The 18,509-nt window shown below is 40.8% G+C and overlaps 1 protein-coding gene across 1 annotated transcript in view; it reads right to left on the reverse strand.

Moving 5' to 3' along the window:
* The window catches only part of LOC134863739 (protein kinase C-binding protein NELL1-like), a 210,527-nt gene that overhangs the window by 159,399 nt on the left and 32,619 nt on the right, over nucleotides 1–18,509 (reverse strand). The window contains exon 4 of the mRNA XM_063882394.1: nucleotides 10,811–10,981. Within this exon, the coding sequence (XP_063738464.1) occupies nucleotides 10,811–10,981 (171 nt within the window). The remainder of the gene's footprint in view (nucleotides 1–10,810; nucleotides 10,982–18,509) is intronic.

The following is an 18,509-nucleotide window of genomic DNA, read 5'->3' on the forward strand; positions in this document are numbered from 1 at the left end:
GGGTAAACTGCTGAAAAACAACCATGCTGAGGTGGCACCAGAGCTAAGAGAAGAAGAGTGCTGGTATTTACCAAGCTTTGCCGTGTATCACCCACAGAAACCCGATCAAATCAGGGTAGTGTTTGATTCAAGTGCCCAACAGTCTGGGATCTCCTTGAATAACGTGCTCTTGACTGGACCGGATCTGAACAACACCCTTCTAGGAGTGCTCATGCGGTTCCGAAAGGACAAGGTCGCTGTGATGGCAGACATTCAACAAATGTTTTACTGCTTCCTTGTGGACGAAAAGCACAGAAACTACCTGCGATTCTTATGGTTCAAGGACAACAACGTAGCCAACGAGGTCATTGACTACAGAATGAAAGTTCATGTTTTCGGGAACAGCCCATCTCCTGCAGTGTCGATCTATGGGCTCAGAAGAGCCATCAGAGATGGCGCAGAAAAATATGGAACAGACACAGTCAACTTCGTCGAACGGCACTTTTATGTTGATGACGGCCTCTGTTCTGTCCCAACTGATGCAGAGGCTATTGGGCTGCTTCATAGGACTCAAGCTTCACTTGCTGAGTCTAACTTGAGGCTCCACAAATTTGTCTCAAACAGTCAGGCTGTCTTGGAAGCCTTCCCAAGTGAGGACTGCGTACAAGCCAAAAGGGATGTAGACCTCAGTGGAGATGAGTCACCCACCCAACGCAGCTTGGGGCTCCTGTGGGAAATAGCAAGTGACACATTCACCTTCTCTGTGTCAACCGACACCAAACCATTCACCCGTCGAGGGGTTCTTTCAATGGTGAACAGTGTCTTCGACCCTTTAGGGTTTCTGGCTCCAGTTACGATCCAAGGCAGGGGCCTTCTCAGAGAGTTGAATTCTGAGACATCGGAGTGGGACACCCCATTGCCTGAAGATAAGTTAGGCAAGTGGGAAGCTTGGAGAAACTCGCTTCAAGACTTGAGGCACTTTCATATACCTAGGATGTACACAGGCATCTGCCCAGCCAAGGCTGAGCGAGTAGAACTCCACGTCTTTAGCGATGCATCTGTGAAGGCCATTGGTGCCGTAGCCTACCTGAAAGCCATCCAAGAAGACACAGTAGACGTGGGATTTGTCATGGCAAAAGCCAAACTTGCCCCTCAATCAGACCCGACCATTCCCAGACTTGAACTGTGTGCAGCAGTCTTAGCAGTGGAAATAGCTGAGCTGATTCAGGATGAACTGGATCTAAAGCTGGATGCCACAAAGTTCTACACTGATAGCAAAATTGTCCTTGGATACATTTACAACCAGTCCAGACGGTTCTATGTGTACGTCCATAATCGGGTCCAGCGTATACGCCAGTCTACCATCCCTGAACAATGGCACTACGTGAACACCGAAGACAATCCGGCTGACCTGGCGTCGCGGTCGGTCCCAGCAGCACACCTCACAAAGACAATGTGGTTCAACGGACCAACCTTCCTGCGCAAGCCCTCTGTTCAGCCAGACCCTGCCTCAGTCATACCTCAGTCATTCAGCATAGTCTCACCAGAGTCAGATGCAGAGGTCCGTCCAGCGGTGAAGAGCTACATTACTGATCTACAAGGGAAAGTTCTCAGCACAGAGCGCTTTGAAAGGTTCTCCACATTCGACACTCTCCAACGAGCCATCGCACTCCTTATTCATATAGGGAGATCCTTCAGCACTCCGACAGGCAAGTGCAAGGGATGGCATCACTGTGACTTACCTCGTTCAGTGGATGAGCTTTCCCAAGCAAGAGAAGTCATCATCAGAGCTGTTCAGAGGAATACCTTTGTGAAGGAATTTGAAGCTCTGGAGAGAGGAAAGCAAGTTCCGTTAAGCAGCTGCCTACGCTCTCTCAACCCAGTCTTACAGGATGACCTCCTCTGCCTTGGAGGCAGACTGAGGAATGCAGATGTGTCCATTGAACAAAAGAACCCTGTCATTCTCCCAAAAGAACACCATGTGTCCTTGCTTCTCACCAGATACCACCATGCCCAAGTAAAGCATCAGGGTCGCCAGTTAACAGAAGGTGCTGTACGAGCTGCTGGGCTCTGGATCCTGGGAGGCAAGCGGCTCGTTAACTCAACTATTCACAAGTGCATCACCTGTCGCAGACTTAGAGGACGGATGCAGGAACAAAAAATGGCAGATTTGCCCACAGAACGCCTTACAACCTGCCCTCCCTTCACGTATGTGGGACTGGATGTCTTCGGACCCTGGCACGTCTCCACCAGACGCACCAGAGGGACACAACCTCAGAGCAAGTGCTGGGCCATACTATTCTGCTGCATGAGCTCCAGGGCAGTTCACATCGAGGTGATTACCTCAATGGTCACCTCAAGCTGCATAAACGCATTGAGGCGTTTCTTTGCCATAAGAGGACCAGCCAAACAACTGAGGTCAGACTGCGGCACAAATTTCATTGGGGCTTGCAAAGAACTTGGGCTGAGTGCAGATCAACCAGACAGCACAGTGCAGAGGTATCTGCAACATCAAGGATGCTCCTGGGTGTTTAACCCGCCTCATGCCTCACACATGGGGGGTTCATGGGAGCGCCTCATTGGGTTAGCCCGAAGAATCCTGGATTCGACGCTCCGCGAACACAGCACTCGCCTAACTCATGATGTTCTGTGCACACTAATGGCAGAAGTGACAGCAATTCTGAACGCAAGACCACTAGTTCCAGTATCGAATGATCCCGAGAATCCATTCATCCTCACACCATCGATGCTGTTAACGCAGAAAGTGGGCGTCCCACCACCTCCAGGTGACTTCACAGGCAGAGACCTCCTCACGAAGCAGTGGAGACAAGTACAAGCATTATCCAACTTGTTCTGGAACCGTTGGAGACAAGTGTACCTGTCAACCTTACAAAGCCGCAAGAAATGGACAAGGTCCCACCAGAACCTGCAAGACGGTGACATCGTCCTCCTCAAAGACAACCAAGCTGCCCGCAACAACTGGCCTTTGGCAGTGGTCACAAAGGCTATTCCAGGAACAGATGGAAGAGTCCGTAAGGTGGAACTAAAGACAGCAAACCAAGGCCAACCAAAGACTTACCTTAGACCAGTGACGGAAACGGTTTTGCTTCTTCATAAGAACTGATGTTTCAGTTGTAGATCTTAGTTGAATGTAATGTTCATGCTAGTATAGTGACCTCACAGTGGTCACAGCGGGGAGTGTGTCGCCATTAGGGCGATATATTTTGACTTTTATTTTGACACATTGAGAAAGAATACAAACTTTTACTTTGATACAATTTCCTGTAACTTCCTTACCACTTCCTGCCTTGTCATCAGTTACTTCCTACTCAGTTCCTATCTGTTGAAAACAGTTAATACTTAAGAATTCCTGACCGTGAAAGATGCTAGAAGCAAAGTCGTAAGTAAAACTCATTGTTAAGTTAAATAATTGATAGATTAAGTTAAGTTTAAAGTTGAAAGAGAAGGTAATAATAGTCTTAAAAGATCGTTTTTATTTACATGTATTTACAAGGATATTTCATAAGACTTCATGTGAAGCTGAACTTTATGTTAAAAAATGTCAAACTTTGTTTTGTTGCAGTTTTCACTCTGCCATGTAATGCTGGAATCTTCAGTAAACAACAGTGAAATGTTAACTACGACACAGACTCCTGGTTATTGCGTCAGAGTTTAACTTGTTGGATAGCTTCAGTTGTTACACTGCAGTGAAGACAACACAGTAACAGATGCGGAATTAGAAAAAATCGAAAGGTCTGAAAGCATTCCTGGTTGTGCGTAAATAAAAGAAGCGTAAGAACAGTTATTCTAAATATATTTTTGAACAGGAATGCTATCTTTTGCAGCTATAATGGATCCCAATTCAAACTAAGCTGGCAAAAAAGTTTGTATTTCAACCGTAAATTAAAGAATAGTATTCCCCAACAGTAAGTCACCCAAGGCTCAAGTCTTTTGAGAGTTTATTCAGTTGAATGAACGTTCTTAGTGGCAAGGAGATATTTGACACAAATACCTAATGTTGCTCTTTTTGAGCTCTTACGTTTGATGTACCATGCTATAACCCGACCTTTAAGTTGAAACCAGTGTAACCTCACAGGATAGATTAATCTATTAATTTTAAAGCCCATTCTGTGCCCAGTGGGCCAGTTATATAGAAAACATCTCCTATTCAAGGTGCTTTCTCTACCATCCACCCAGTGCAAAGGGATGGAGTTAACAAAATCAAAAGATACCACATTTAATTAATGCTAAGTTACAATCACAGCGTGCTCCGTTTTACAAGATCTATAAGATACAATTGAGACAATTATTCAGTGCAGACATGTAAGTGATCTGGATAATTTATAAGTGCAGCTAATAGAAATGCTATGCCTGTGAAGAGCTGAGCTGAGCTGATGGGCTTTGAGGCAAACCACATTAATCAATGAGCAGATGAAACATTGAATATTGTTAGATAAGATGAGCCTACAGCGGTCCGGCAGACCAGACGAGTGTCTGCCAAATTAGGGGACTACGATTAGTCCTGTCAAGAATGAAAAACTGGGGTCAGCACTGTGTCCTCTGTGAGTAGTCTGGATGCGATTCACTTTCAGGTAATGGTGATGATCAGAGTCGAAAACAGTAGAAGGAACAATACTGGAGCAGCTTCCTTCATGGCACAGTTTAAAAGCCCCTTCAACATTGCCTCAACTTCAACATATTGATTTAAGCTGCATTCACCACAAGCAGGAAAACAGCTCTGATGTTGTCAATGTGTTTCAATGAAGAGAGTGGTGCCTAGCTCTGGGCGTAAATTATTTTGACTTTGACCTATTTTCCGATACCTTTCGATGCGCAACCAATCAGATGACAGCTGTATGTAGTGGCGCAATCTAGCAGGAGAAATAACAATAGAGACAAAACCGAACTGGCGGTTAACATCACGTATGCTTATCATGTAAATGCAGCTTTAGGCTAACTACTGTTGAGCTTTATTATAGGGCAAGTCCAAGTCCAGTAACAAGCCTTTATAAATACATTGCAAATCAACTGCAAGTCAAAAAAGTCAAGTCAAATCTCTGATAAATAAAATGTTTGTCTCTCTCAATTTGCCACTTGATTTTAATCAGCTGGTTAAGGATGTTCACTCTTTAAGTTAACACATTGTATTTTGCCACAATTTCCAACAGGCAATCATATCACTGCTGCTGCTGCAAACAGCGCTTATTTTTGGCAATGTCGACGTGGCCCACCTCTACCAAATTCAGCTCCAGTCATCATATTAAGTGACCAAGTTGAGATCATCAGAAGTCCACTTTCTTTTCTTTATCCCATCAACATTACAACCAGTGTGTAGACCTTACAGGGTGGTTTCCTATTTTACTACTGATTCACCTTATGCTTAAAATATCTGAATTACTATTTACATTTCTGTTCTTTTGCACATACATATAACCTTATCTAATCAATACATACTGTAGAATTGTCAAGTGGTAAGAGAGTGAAGTGTAACCAGGTGTCTTTGCTACTTTTTTTCTGCTGAAACTAGGCGTTTGTCCTTTGGTTTATAATTCTGTAACAACTCCAAATCATCCAAAAACTGAATTCTGATACATACTGTAGCTTCATGGGAGGGGTCCTTTAGCAGATTACACCTTTGGGAAGAGCCCAGCCAGCACAAACTCAGAGTGCATTATCATGTCCATGCTGGAATTGGGCCACTAGAGGTTTTATTTGGTTGGACTAAGTGGAGGCTTGTATTGCGTGACTTCACGTACAGGATAGTAAGATGTTGTGAACCTATCTCAAAATCTCTGCAATGAGGAGTTGAACAACATAGCTGATATGAGCATATGGACACACATATTGCAGTGCAAAGGGAAGACATTACATCACTCATGTGAAAATATATATTTATTATCATTAAAAACTAACAAATTGTTAGGTTTACACAGTAAAATAAAAAGTAAAGAAACACATAAAAAATGTATATCACCACTTCCCAGATCACAAGGTGTTGTTCATTGCTAAATGTTTTCATTTTAATAAAAAGTTTGATAACTTCAAATTTTGCAACTACTGCTTTGTACTAAACAAAAGCAATGCAAAGCAGGAGCATCCAACTAGCTAACTTTAACTCTAGCTATACTTAGATTAGCCAGCTAGCTGTAATTTAGCTTCAGGGCATGGATTTGTTAATGTTTGCTTCGCAACATAGCTGTTAAAATAATTTGCAAACATTGGACTGGTTTGTATCATGGAGCCAAAATCCAATTCAAATGTAAGAGGATGCTGACTGTATTCTCCCTAACAACAACGGGTGTTATTTATAACAAAGATTTTCTGAAAAAAACGATAGTCAACCTTCAACAGATTAAAGGAACAACAACAACAGCCTCTGCTTGGTCCGTCTCCATTGGTAAGGCAGCAGCATTAGCCCTCTGTGTGTAGAGGAACGAACTGTGGAACTCAGTTAAGGTAGCCCTCTCCAAAGACTCAATGGAGGAATAATATCCTTCCGTGCAGCAGATTAGGAGGCAACTGCTTGGCTCAAGGACTTTTGCTTAATAAATAAATACCAGCTGAAGGCCACACTGCCTCTTTGAGCCCCTTCAGCATGTTGCCCACATGTCTTTATCTCTGACGTCATTTTTTGGATCGATCTCAGACAAGGACAGATAAGGAAATAGACACAGGAACATTTCCATGAACTCTCAAATTTCTGATCCATCTTGAGATTAAGTCCAAACCCTACCCCACGGTGACAGTCCTTCACTCGGACTCAGTGACTCTGGTGGTGCTGTCAAACAAATCGACGGGTAGAATTCGATGCTACTGCCCTGCAGAAAGCCGAAGGATTTGCTTCTTGGAATAAACAGTGTTAAAGAAACAGATAGATATGGCATATGGATAGATATATCCTTGTGGATCAAGTCAGTCAAATAGAGGATAGTGTTGCTTTTTCTCGATTTTGCATATAGTAACAAGTCTGAAAGGCTCTGATTCTGTGACAGCAAGAAAATATAATTATAAGTAATAACATCTTATCATTGGTCTAATGAATGTGTTGGATAATCAATTCCATTGCCTTTAAAACACTGTAATGTTCCAAAATTGTTAACTTACTTTTGTTTCAGGTTAACTATTAACATGACTATTAACTGACCAATCGTGTTTTTACTCTGTCTATACAGAACTGATACAAAAATAACTGAGAAAAGATTCATCAGACTTTAAAGATGAAGAGCTTTCTGTAAAGAATAGAGCACTGATGAGCAATTACCCAGACGGACGCATTGCGTAAAATATAGATGGGGGACAAATGGAACATTGGATTCATTAAATGATGATGATGATGATGATGAGCAACAGGGGTCAAAGACATTTCACTAGTTAACGTCTGAATTAATGAGTGTGTCTGGAGTACTTATCTTAAAGCTATTCAGAGGAGAAAAGGCCAAAGAATGAAGTTTGACATTGGTAGCATACGTTTTGGTATTTTTTTAAGAAAAGTGCCCTTATAAGCTGCACAGAAGGGTAACATGTTGTCAGCAGATAGGAGTGTGTCATACAAAAGTATTCTCTATTAATAACCAAATTAGCTTCATAGCTCTATGGCATCATAGTCTTGTTGCTTCGTTTTGTGGGTTTCTTTGTAAAGAGGCCTATGCTTTTTGATCGGGACCAACTGATATCAGTTAATTAATATTTGTTCACATTGCCTTTGACCGCTAAACATTTTCTTCATATCATATTTTTCAATCCGTACAAAAAAGTTGTTTCCAGTGTGTCAGAGTGAGACAAAACGTGTTTTAAGAACAGCTGCTTTTATGTAAATATATTAATGGCTTGGGATCATCTCCGAACGTCTATTACGATAATAACACTTTTTTGCTGCTTACTGTTGGTGAGGAAGCTAACTGTTCATCACAGAGCTGGGACTAACTTCCAGGGGATATTAAACTTGCATCAACTTTGACCACCTTACAATCCAGGTTAAAAATCTAATTTGTTCTGCACTGCCCTTGACTGAACCCTCAAATACTCATCGTAAAACATCCTGTCCTCCCGTCATGTATTTCTGTCTCCCTTATTAACGTTTTAAATCATTCCTTCGAAATGGCTTTTCATTTTAATTTTAATATGTTACGCAGCTTTTTTATTTATTTATTATCCTAAGCATTTTGTGAAGCAATTTTTCTTGTGTTTGAACTTTGCAATACAAACGCACCTGTCGTGCCTTGCCAGGATGATACATTTAGTAGAGTCACCTTTGTCCATGTCTCTCATTAATCTGTGTGTGTCAGAGTTTGGATGTGATAAAAAATGTCAATCAAGCGAGAGCTTTCAAGGCCAAAGAAACTCTACACGGTAAAAGTCCGCCAGAAGACGTGATGATACACCGCACACTCGCACATTTATGGATACTTAAAACCATTTAATGAGCCTTGAAATCAATAAAGTGCTGTTTAGTTCATACATCAAATGGCAATAAATTTAAAGGGTAATGGAGCTGCCAATTTGATTCGGATGGGGGAATCCTTCCCAACATGGAGTTAGATTATCCGGTAAGCAGGAAAATTGTTTTCTAGTTGTTACTTTGTTAAGTTTTGATATAAATACACTTTTATTTGATTGTTGTCAAAGTAATCTGGCAGAACATCTATGGGGAATAACATCATGGGAAATATATGTTGGGGATGACAGCATTGTCCTCTACAAAACATATAAGGAAGACATTTTAAGAACCACACTCATGCTTTAATCAGTATACAAACAATACAAACAAAGATGTTGCTTTTTTTTAAAACAAATTTTAATCAAATGCTCACATTAACTTCATGATAACTGTCCTCTGGGAAGAACTGATTGGAAATTCTCACCATATCCTGCTCACAGCAGCGTTTACCAGCTTTTTAAAAGCACCCAATTACAAGCTTTATCGCTTGAGCACTAATGACAACAAACATGCAAATACTATATTCCTCTGAGAAGTCCACATCAAATGATAGTAAATACATGTTGGTTTAATGGGACGTTTCGGTATCCTTTGAATATAAGAATGAACACTGTAAATGAAAAAAATAAAATCTGTAATTTAAGCTACTTCTGATTGTACATATAAAACAGTTTGATACTTCACTTGAAGAGTCTTACCATGGATTTCCAAATAACAGTGGGAGGGAGTCACATCAGGCTAATGTGCTGGGTTGTTTTGCAGATGACAGGTATCATGGGCTAGGATTGCTACTTCGAAGGCCATTTGAAAACTAATTTGGCAGCAGGTGGTTTCAGCTGGTGGGGTTGCAAATCATGGGAAAACAGGGTAAACAGAGCTGAGAGTGGCGTCAGATGAGTTGGTTGACCTTTCCCTGCTACCCACTGCACTTATTGTGGGAGGAGCTCACCACGGTGAAACTCACATTCATCTGCCCGATTTTTAGCTTCCAAAACAAGGTTCATTGAGTATTACTGCATAAAGATCGAAAGAGCAGCTGCTGCCAAAATGGGTTAGCCTTAGCACATGGGCACCTTCTCTTTATATGGTTTTTTCTAAAGTAAATCACATTAAGGGAAAGTTTCTATTTATTAAGAAGCTACTGGTATTCTAGCTTTCTGGTTGTAGTAAAGCAGAAGCCTATCAGAGTCTGCTGCTGGTGGGGGTCTAATACAGAAATGGCTCAATTTCTTCCATTTTTCCCCTTTTAACTGTGGAGTTTCTTTGGAACTTTTTTCTTTTTCCGATTTGAGGGTCCCTGGACAGAGGGTGTTGTATTTGTATTCATATCCTGTACAAACTGTACAAGTCCACTGAGACATACTGTACATAAAATGTGTGATGTAGGGCTATATAAACTTTGATTGATTGATTGATTGATTGACCAATATGCCAGTCTATTGTAATGTATGGTATTGACTAAAGCATAAACATATTTAAATGACAACAAAAATTCTGACAGAAATAATAATATATATTATATCATAAAAAACAAGAGAAAAGAGAAAACTAAAATAGTAGCATCTTGTATTAATGTAGCATAATACAGCATATATTCGTCAGAAAGGGGCTCACTTGACTAAAAGATTTTATTAAAAGCTCACCTTCAAACCGTTTTACTCTTCAGTAATTGACTCTAACCCAAAGCACTGTAGGCAAGCAAGAAGTTCTGATACCCATTGTATTTAATTTCGTTATGATCTATTCCCCCCAATAACTCTCTCTGAGCTCTCTTTTATCTTCACTACAGTCTGACAGACAGCGATAATTAATCGACAAAGCAGCAGCCTGATGGGAATAATAGCCGTCTGGGAAGAATCAATACCACAACCTCCCGTGCATCATATAGCTCTTCATCCACGAGCGGTAACAGAGCATTACCTCTACTCAAATTTACACCACTTGTTCACGATGCGTCTGTAGTGATGGTGTTGAGAAGAGGACAAGTGATGGCTTCCTTCCTCTCAGGAGGGGGGATGGAGGACTTAGATGGATTGTCACAGCTGAAGTGCATGTTTATGGATCAGCTCTGACTGAGTGCTCCTTTAAAAAGAGCCTTCACTGCCCGATCGATGGGGCGATTATGTCATTGTTACCTTCCACTTCATTATGGATCCCTGTGAGCTGAACACGGCTATATAAAGAAACAGCATTTCATGTACACTGCTGTGTGTTAATCTGCCCTTGGATATTTCCATTTGCATGCCTGCTAACAATGTGTCATCCATACCCAGACAGCAAGGAACAAATATTTACTGTGATGAACAGACAGCTCACTAAATGTGTCGCTAAAGAGGAAGCACGGTGGAAAAAATGTGTGACTTATATGAAGGTGTCGGCGTGTGTGTGCCTTACCTGTTACAGTCGACGTGCAGCAGTAGGTGGGTGGCACTGATGGTGAGGGCGATCTTGTGCCATTGGCCGTCAGCGAGGCGGTAGGGGAAGGACTCGGAGCGTGGCTTGCCTTTGAAGCGGTAGTGGTAGCGGATCTCCTCCCTCACCCCGCTGCTCTCCAGCTCAAAGTAACTGCAGAGGAATAGAGGAAAAGTCCGGGACGCTCAGTTTCCTGGATAAGGTCTCTTTTTAAAACTCATGGAAAAAACTGCTAGAGCCTTATGACTACAAGGTCTTGTACAAAAAAGGCTATTGAACTATTTTTAAATCCAACTTGAGAGATACAAAATAAAAATGACTTTATTGTAAAGTTGTATTGTACAATGAGTGAGGGATATATTAAGGCATTCAGCTACAATTTTGTGATCAGTGAATCAACGGAGGAGTATTTTTCTACCACTATTTAAAATAAATTTATGATTGTAGTAAGTATATAATTATAAATTGAATATCTTTGAGTTTTGGACTGTTAACTATGTTCAGGCATAAAAGATTAAAAAAGACTGACATTAAAACTCTCAACATTCCCAAAGACGAAACCCTTTTCTGAAGACTTAGTTAAAACTGTTATTTTCTGTGTGCACTTACCCATTACATAAAATTGACTGTCAGCTGCTTTGTGTTATTTATGATTTTGTATTTTATTGTTCTACTGCTTTCTTTTGTGCCTGTTTGTTAAGCCGTTTGCAATTCGAATTTGGAGTAGAGACTAAATGTCTCAATCATGGCAAATTTTAAACCTGATTGAACAAAGCATCAGGATTATTTTCCCCTGGGGATCATGAATATTGATACTAAATTTTATTTTAAAATGTTGCATTTGGAGATAAAACTATGAAAGATCAATCTAATTCAGTCTACCCGACACCGTCTTTGTAGCTGTGGTCCGGGAGAAACCACAGTCATTTTCACAGACTACAAGGCGTTGCCCATTTGATATTTCTCATCTGACCCCTGGATTCAAACACAGTTATTTCATTACCCAGCTGACAAACAATCAAATTGTGTGTACATGAAGCACAGATTTGATGCTTCATCAAACAGATAGTGAGGTGATTGCTCTATCAGCCGGCCTAACCGAACTGAAAAAAGAAAGATATTTCTGTCTCAGTATCACCTGCTATTCTCACTTAGCAGTGTGACTGCAGGCGTTCGACCGGCACAACGGGCCTTCTCCTCTCCTCCCTCATCAGCCACGCTAAATTAAGAGCCAGCCAGCCAGAGACAGCGGCAGCCTGGAGCCGCAGGCAACCAGTTATGACATTTCAGCTTCCCTGCGGCTGAAAATGACCCCAACACAGGGACTCCTGGCCCCTTTCACACATAAACACACAAAATATACAGTGTGCGACCCAGCTTTCCAATATATAGTCCAAACCTAGCCTATATAAAACACACACACACACACACACACACACACACACACACACACACACACACACACACACACACACACACACACACACACACACACACACACACACACACACACACACACACACACACACACACACACACACACACACACACACACACACACAGATCAGGCCCATCCTATTCCAAAGCTCAACAGCTCTCATGCATATTTATTGCAAGGGAGAGTGGGCCCACTCCAGAGAATATAAATTGTGGCTGTGAGGAAGCAGATCCTTTCCAGCTTTCTGTTGGGATAAAATATCAAGACAGAATTTGCAAACCGACCAAGTACACATCCAAGACATGATGTGATGAGGTAAGAAATACAGTACATCGAGACATAACAGGAGTTTTACACAACAACATTTTCTGCATGTTCGATTGATCTGCATCCAGAGAGACAGGCAAGTGGGCCATGTTTGTACGAAGTTGGTCAAATTGAGCATGTGTTGTATGTATTTGCATTCAAATAACGATTAGAAATATTTCCCCTTTCTCACACTTTTTCATTTATCATCTTTCTTGTTTTATTTTATTTGTAACTAAATAAGGGTTTATGAACTGCCTGCACCTGGGGGATATTGGACAATATGAAAGTGAATGTTGGCATTCATTCAAGATTTTGACTGTTTTTATTTATTTACTAATTTTTTAATAATGATTCGAGTTCTTGTGAGATGGAAGAAAGTAACACACCAAGCTTAAAACAACAGGTAATCTATCTGGGAATAGTTTGCAGTCAGCTGCCTGCTGTCAACTGACTTGCGCGTAGCATTGCAAAATAAAGCTAACACTTTTCAATAATGTCTAGTGAATAAAAGGAATGAAGATCAAAGTCCTATAATGCAAAACAGAATAGGTGATTTGTTTTATATTAGTGATGGTATTGTATTCGTTAAAGTAAGGCTGAGATCTGTGACTGCAACAATACATTGGAACAAAAACATAAAACAAAAGAAGTTGTTTTTTCCAGATTACCTAAACACCTTGTGTAAAACATAAGTCATTAAACCCTCATTACACACGGAAACTGTGTGGGCACAACTACGGCAAGTACAGTAGGTCAAAGATGAACCAAAGCTGGTCGCTGTGAACTGCGATGGTTACAATTTACAGTTTGGATTATATTTTTATCGTTTGCCTTCTCTTCAAATGAAAGCATTAGTGCTTGTGTTTCCTACATAACAATGATGGATACGCACAAACAATTGTTCAGAGAGAAAACAAGGGAAAAAGAGGAGGGGGCATCTTGTTGGTTTCAGATTACCGAGTTTAAACCTTTCCACAGAGCTAATGACGGACCATCAGCCCCCCACACAGTCGGCTGTGATAATACTAAAACAAGCATCACACAGTAAATTAACAAACATCCAGGAAGTGTTTTTCCACAACATTAAATTGCATTTGCATGCACCGAGCACTGGCAAATTGCATGTGTGAAAGAGAGAGAAGTACAGTCAGTAAGGGTATGACTGGCCAGTCTTTGTACAGCATGTCATCGCTCTGAAATTAAATGAATACATCACTCTGTGGCGGCGCCAAGTACCGCTTGACAGCCCGTCTCCGCCATGCTGCAGGAGACAGTGCCTATGATACTTGTCAGCTGGAGAAGAATCATTTGTATCGAGCGAGGAGTAAAGCGAGAATGAGGACTCTCTAGCTTCGCCTCTTCCACTGATGGAAGCCTCCTCCAGAGGCTGGGAATCACTGAACGAGCCAAAAACACCGTTATCCTGATTTGACTCATGAAATAATCATCAAAGGCATTAACTCCACTTCACAGCAAGCGCTTATTTTATGAAGCAGTTAGTGGTAGCTATTGTATCCCTACATTACAGCATATTTAATGAAGGGGAATAATCTGTTGGCAGGCAGTCCATTTGTTACTAATTGTGTAGCCCGACTGACACTAAAAATGACATATCTGTTTTGATGCTTTCTCTGTACAGAATAAAAAACAATGAGCCTTATCACCACTTCAAAGACTTGTTTTTCGTTGCAAATGCTTACAGAACCAGGATTTATTTTTTTGTGGACCAAACAGACCTTCAATGTGATCCGTAGCTTTTGAAAAAGTAAAACAAATCATTTTGCATATCAAAGACAAGAGACAATGTTGGATTGAGGTAGTAGAGGGGGACTGCCACTTGATAGACTGTGCTATTTTCCTTTACAATTATACACTTGAAAAGAAGAAGAGCATGAATGAGCACAAAGAGATGGACGAGAGAACAATCAACTGATTTAACCAAATAGCTGCTAGTGAACAATAAGCATCAGACAACGGATAATGAAAAAGGCTCCCAAGGACGCACTGCTTATGTCCACAAAATTTGGACAAGAGACGCTGCACTTCTAAGCCAACTACTAAGCCAATACTGTTGGCCAATTATGATGCAATCAGTCTAGAAATGTGTGCCACTGCCTATCAATGCAAAGCCCCTGAATCGGCCACAGCTTTAGATTTCCTAATCTCTGTTAAAAAAACACAGGAAAGATAACGCAGGTATTCCTTTAAGACTACATTTTAAACATCACTGCTATATTATGTCTTAAGGCTCCAGCATGGTGGAAAAAGCATTGGCAAAATATATTTAATTCAATGTCATATTTTATAGGGAGCTTCTCTACATAATGTAACATAAAATCTACTTGGTGTAATATGTTTGCACCCTTCATCTACAGATATGGTGTTTTTGCAGGTGAAAAAATGGAGTCACTGATTCACGACTATCGTAAATTCAAATAGATACACCTTGATATGATTCTTTTTTTTTCCCCATTGACAACACTCCCGGTGACATGGTGAGATGACAAAATAACAAGGATCAATAAATCCTGCATGTTCACTGATATGTTCTAATATTCCTACAGCAGTTTTTCTTAGTAGATGCAGACCATAAGAAATGAATATCTAATTGTGTGAGTTTTCACAGGCAATGAACTTATCATCTGTGATGACAACAATATTCTTAATTACGGAGCAAAAGGAGGAGACGTAATGCTCATGCAGATGCATCCCCGCATTTCCCCACTGTATAATAAATGTGCTGGGAGCAAAGGAGATGGTCCAAACTGCTGAGTAATAAATAAACAGGAACAGAGGTAGGGTTGCAGTCTCTGACTTGGGGGTGAGGGTTGTCAGTAGTGTAAGGGTGGTGTGGTGACAGCTCTGGGAAGAAGCTGTAGAGGTGACAAGTGCTCTTCATCATAATGCACTTGCATCATCTATGAGAGAAAAGTTTGGGAAATAAATGGCTGCCCAAGAGTGCTGTGTTGGCTGTAAATCATCCTGTCCTTTTTCTTCAGCCAAGGTGTCATGCAGCTATTCCACGGAGGACAGCTGACAGCCAATTATCTGCTCAATAGGGAGGTCAACCCTCTGGAGCTTGTCCGTGGAACGGGAGGAGAAGGAGGGTAAGGACAGATACCGCAACAGGAAAACCCACCAATGCCTTAGGTTACTGACCTGGAAAATGTAGCCAGGATTGGTTGTGAGGTACTGCGCTTCAGATCCATGAGCTTCTGGATTTGGCAGATTATACATCGGAGGGTGGTGGAAAATAGGTGTAACTTTAATTTATAGATCAACTGGAAGTGTTGAGCAGGACCAAATTATTTGTTATGAACACAGACAGCCTCAGGTTCCTGGTGATGAGGTCAATCCGAGCTGTGATGCCCCCAGGTTTAAACAGTTGATGGATACGCCAGAGAGGGTGGAGTTACAGGCGGCGGAGGAGTAAATAAAAAACATCCACATGGGTGCTTCTTCACAAAATCCAACATATGGCTCAGGAATAACTCTTCGGGCATTTTTAACCCTGGTATTCCTGATTTTAAAAGTTCAGCTATTTATTGAGTTGGGATACTATGGGATTGTGAATCAATGATCAATATGGACCAAGGCAACTGTTATTTAATGACACTGGAAGCTTGCCCCATAAGAGACAAGGGGTGGCATAAGTATACAGATCCATTACTTAAGTCAAACCACACTAGAAATATGAAAAGTAAATGTGTCTTTGGAAATTCAAGTGGGTCAGATGTTAACAATTTTTAATATTTCATTTAAATAAAAAAAAAAAGTTTGTTCAGACAAAAAAACGGAATCCTCCGTCAGTTTGGATTTTAAGATATTTCTCCATTATTTTCAGTATCAAACTGAAAAAACTGATAATAAACATCCCAATGTTGTTTAGGGGATCGTATATGTTTCTGCCATAAAACTGTTTTCTTTTTAATGACGAGGGCAGCTGAGAGGCCGGTGAAGGTCTCAGGGGTCTGACTGTTGGACAGGTGAGGGAGGGAGGTGTGGTAGTCCCAGGATTGTCAGGGGGATGCTGTCATTCAAACTGAAAGCAAACACAGCAGAGGTTTCCAGGAGGTGTGGGCAGAATGATTCTAGGGTTGCTTTGTTGTTGCTAGCAAGCTGAGCAAAGCCTTTGTCATGCTGTGTGAGTGCTGTAACGGCATGTGGCTGGTATTGTTTTCACCTTCTGCGTCTGTGTGAGTGTCATTATTGCAAAATGTGCTCCTGGAGACACCTATGATAACAGGATCTACCAGAGAAGTATTGTTTTAAGTTATTTGCCGGAAGATTATATTTCAGTCTATCTATGGATAGAATTTGCTAACATTCACAAAAATAAATAAGAGTGTAGTGGAGACCATAATGAAGGGTATGGTACAAGGAAAAAGAAGCCAAAGAAGTGGGATAGTAAGTGGGCATTCACTTTCAGTCCCTGCTTTGATGTGCTGTTGTGGTGTGGTCTATGGCAAGATGGTTTCAAAATGATTTTCCTTATTTCAGGCTTGATGTTCTTCAGAGCTTCAATTCCCAGTGAAGTGTTTTTGGAAGGAAGCCTCAAAGAAATAGAAGCAGTAACTGACGGCAAAACTATCCTGAGCATCTAAGAGCATTTAGATGTGCCCCAGGGCTTTTACTCTATCTGCAAATTGCATCATCTGAATGATCGAGGTTGGCCTGTCAAGCTAAATCTACCAACTTCTGCTTGGGATTTTATGACTCCTGTATTTTAGAGGTCCATTGTTATGATGTTTTTCTTTCACCACAAAATAATGATCAGTTTTCGTTGAAAAGGGCTCAAATACAACCAGTTAAGGATTTGCTTATGTTGGCTGGACCCACCTACGCTCTCATAGTCTCATCCTAAATGTACCAAATCTGATTGGACTAAACCCAGAAAACTTGTCTAAGCTAGAGCTACTGTTTGATAACAGGATGCTTTGCCACTGCTTTAATACTAAACTGTGCATCATAATTAGCAAGTAGCCAGTTAAAAAAAGTGGAACATTTAACAGTTAAAGAGCTAAATATTTTAATCAAGAGTAGGTCGACAGTGGACAAATCCAACTGATTGCTAATGTTACTCTGTGTCTCCTGGATGTGAACATAGCTAACTGTTTTGCTATCATGTTAGCTATAGCAACTTGATTAAGTTGTCGCTGTGGGTTTGCCACCTGTTATTGTGGGGAAAAACTGGGGAAAATTGTACATTAAGTCCTGATTCCAGTAATGTTATCAATCGTACTACCGGCTTGCAATTATGTGTTAGTAAACAGAAATTCTAAAGAATATTCTGAGAAACATAGGGAATCACTGTTAATCAGACTTAGTAGTTGTTTTTTTCTTAAAGAACATACTACCGAAGAATAATCCAGGGATTTCAAAGTGGAAACTGGAATTGAGGTGAGAGGGCGCAGGGCATCTCTCAGCCATACTCCATGGCGGAGATCAGGCGTTCAGGATAGGAGCCAGCAGGTTTCTTGTCTCTAAAATTCACACAAATCATATCCATGGCAAAACACATTTTGAAAAAGTCTGCAGAATGAGATTAAGTAAAAAATAACCCGACAGATAGAGCAACAATTCCATATGCAGCCAGAAACAACAAAAACAGACCATATTCAACAACTTCATTAAGTTACTAATAGACGTGATTATGTAAAGAATGATGAAAGTACAAACTCTTATAAATGTATATATGTGGCATTCTGTTGAGTTTTCATTTGAAATAATTGTTAAGCTGTGCTCATGTTCAAATGTTGCAGCGTGGCAGATATTTACTGCTTGAAACTTCTCGCTGCTTACTCGCCAATATTCCCAAACTTTCCCCACAAAGTCTGATTTAACAAGTCCCTCTCATCCATCCTTCAGTGTGTTTCAATTTACACCTCATGTTGACTTCAGGTCAGCATGTTTCCTTGAAAGAGAAGATCCTGT

The sequence above is a fragment of the Eleginops maclovinus genome, chromosome 4, assembly GCF_036324505.1.
Source record: "Eleginops maclovinus isolate JMC-PN-2008 ecotype Puerto Natales chromosome 4, JC_Emac_rtc_rv5, whole genome shotgun sequence".
Lineage (NCBI taxonomy): Eukaryota > Metazoa > Chordata > Actinopteri > Perciformes > Eleginopidae > Eleginops > Eleginops maclovinus.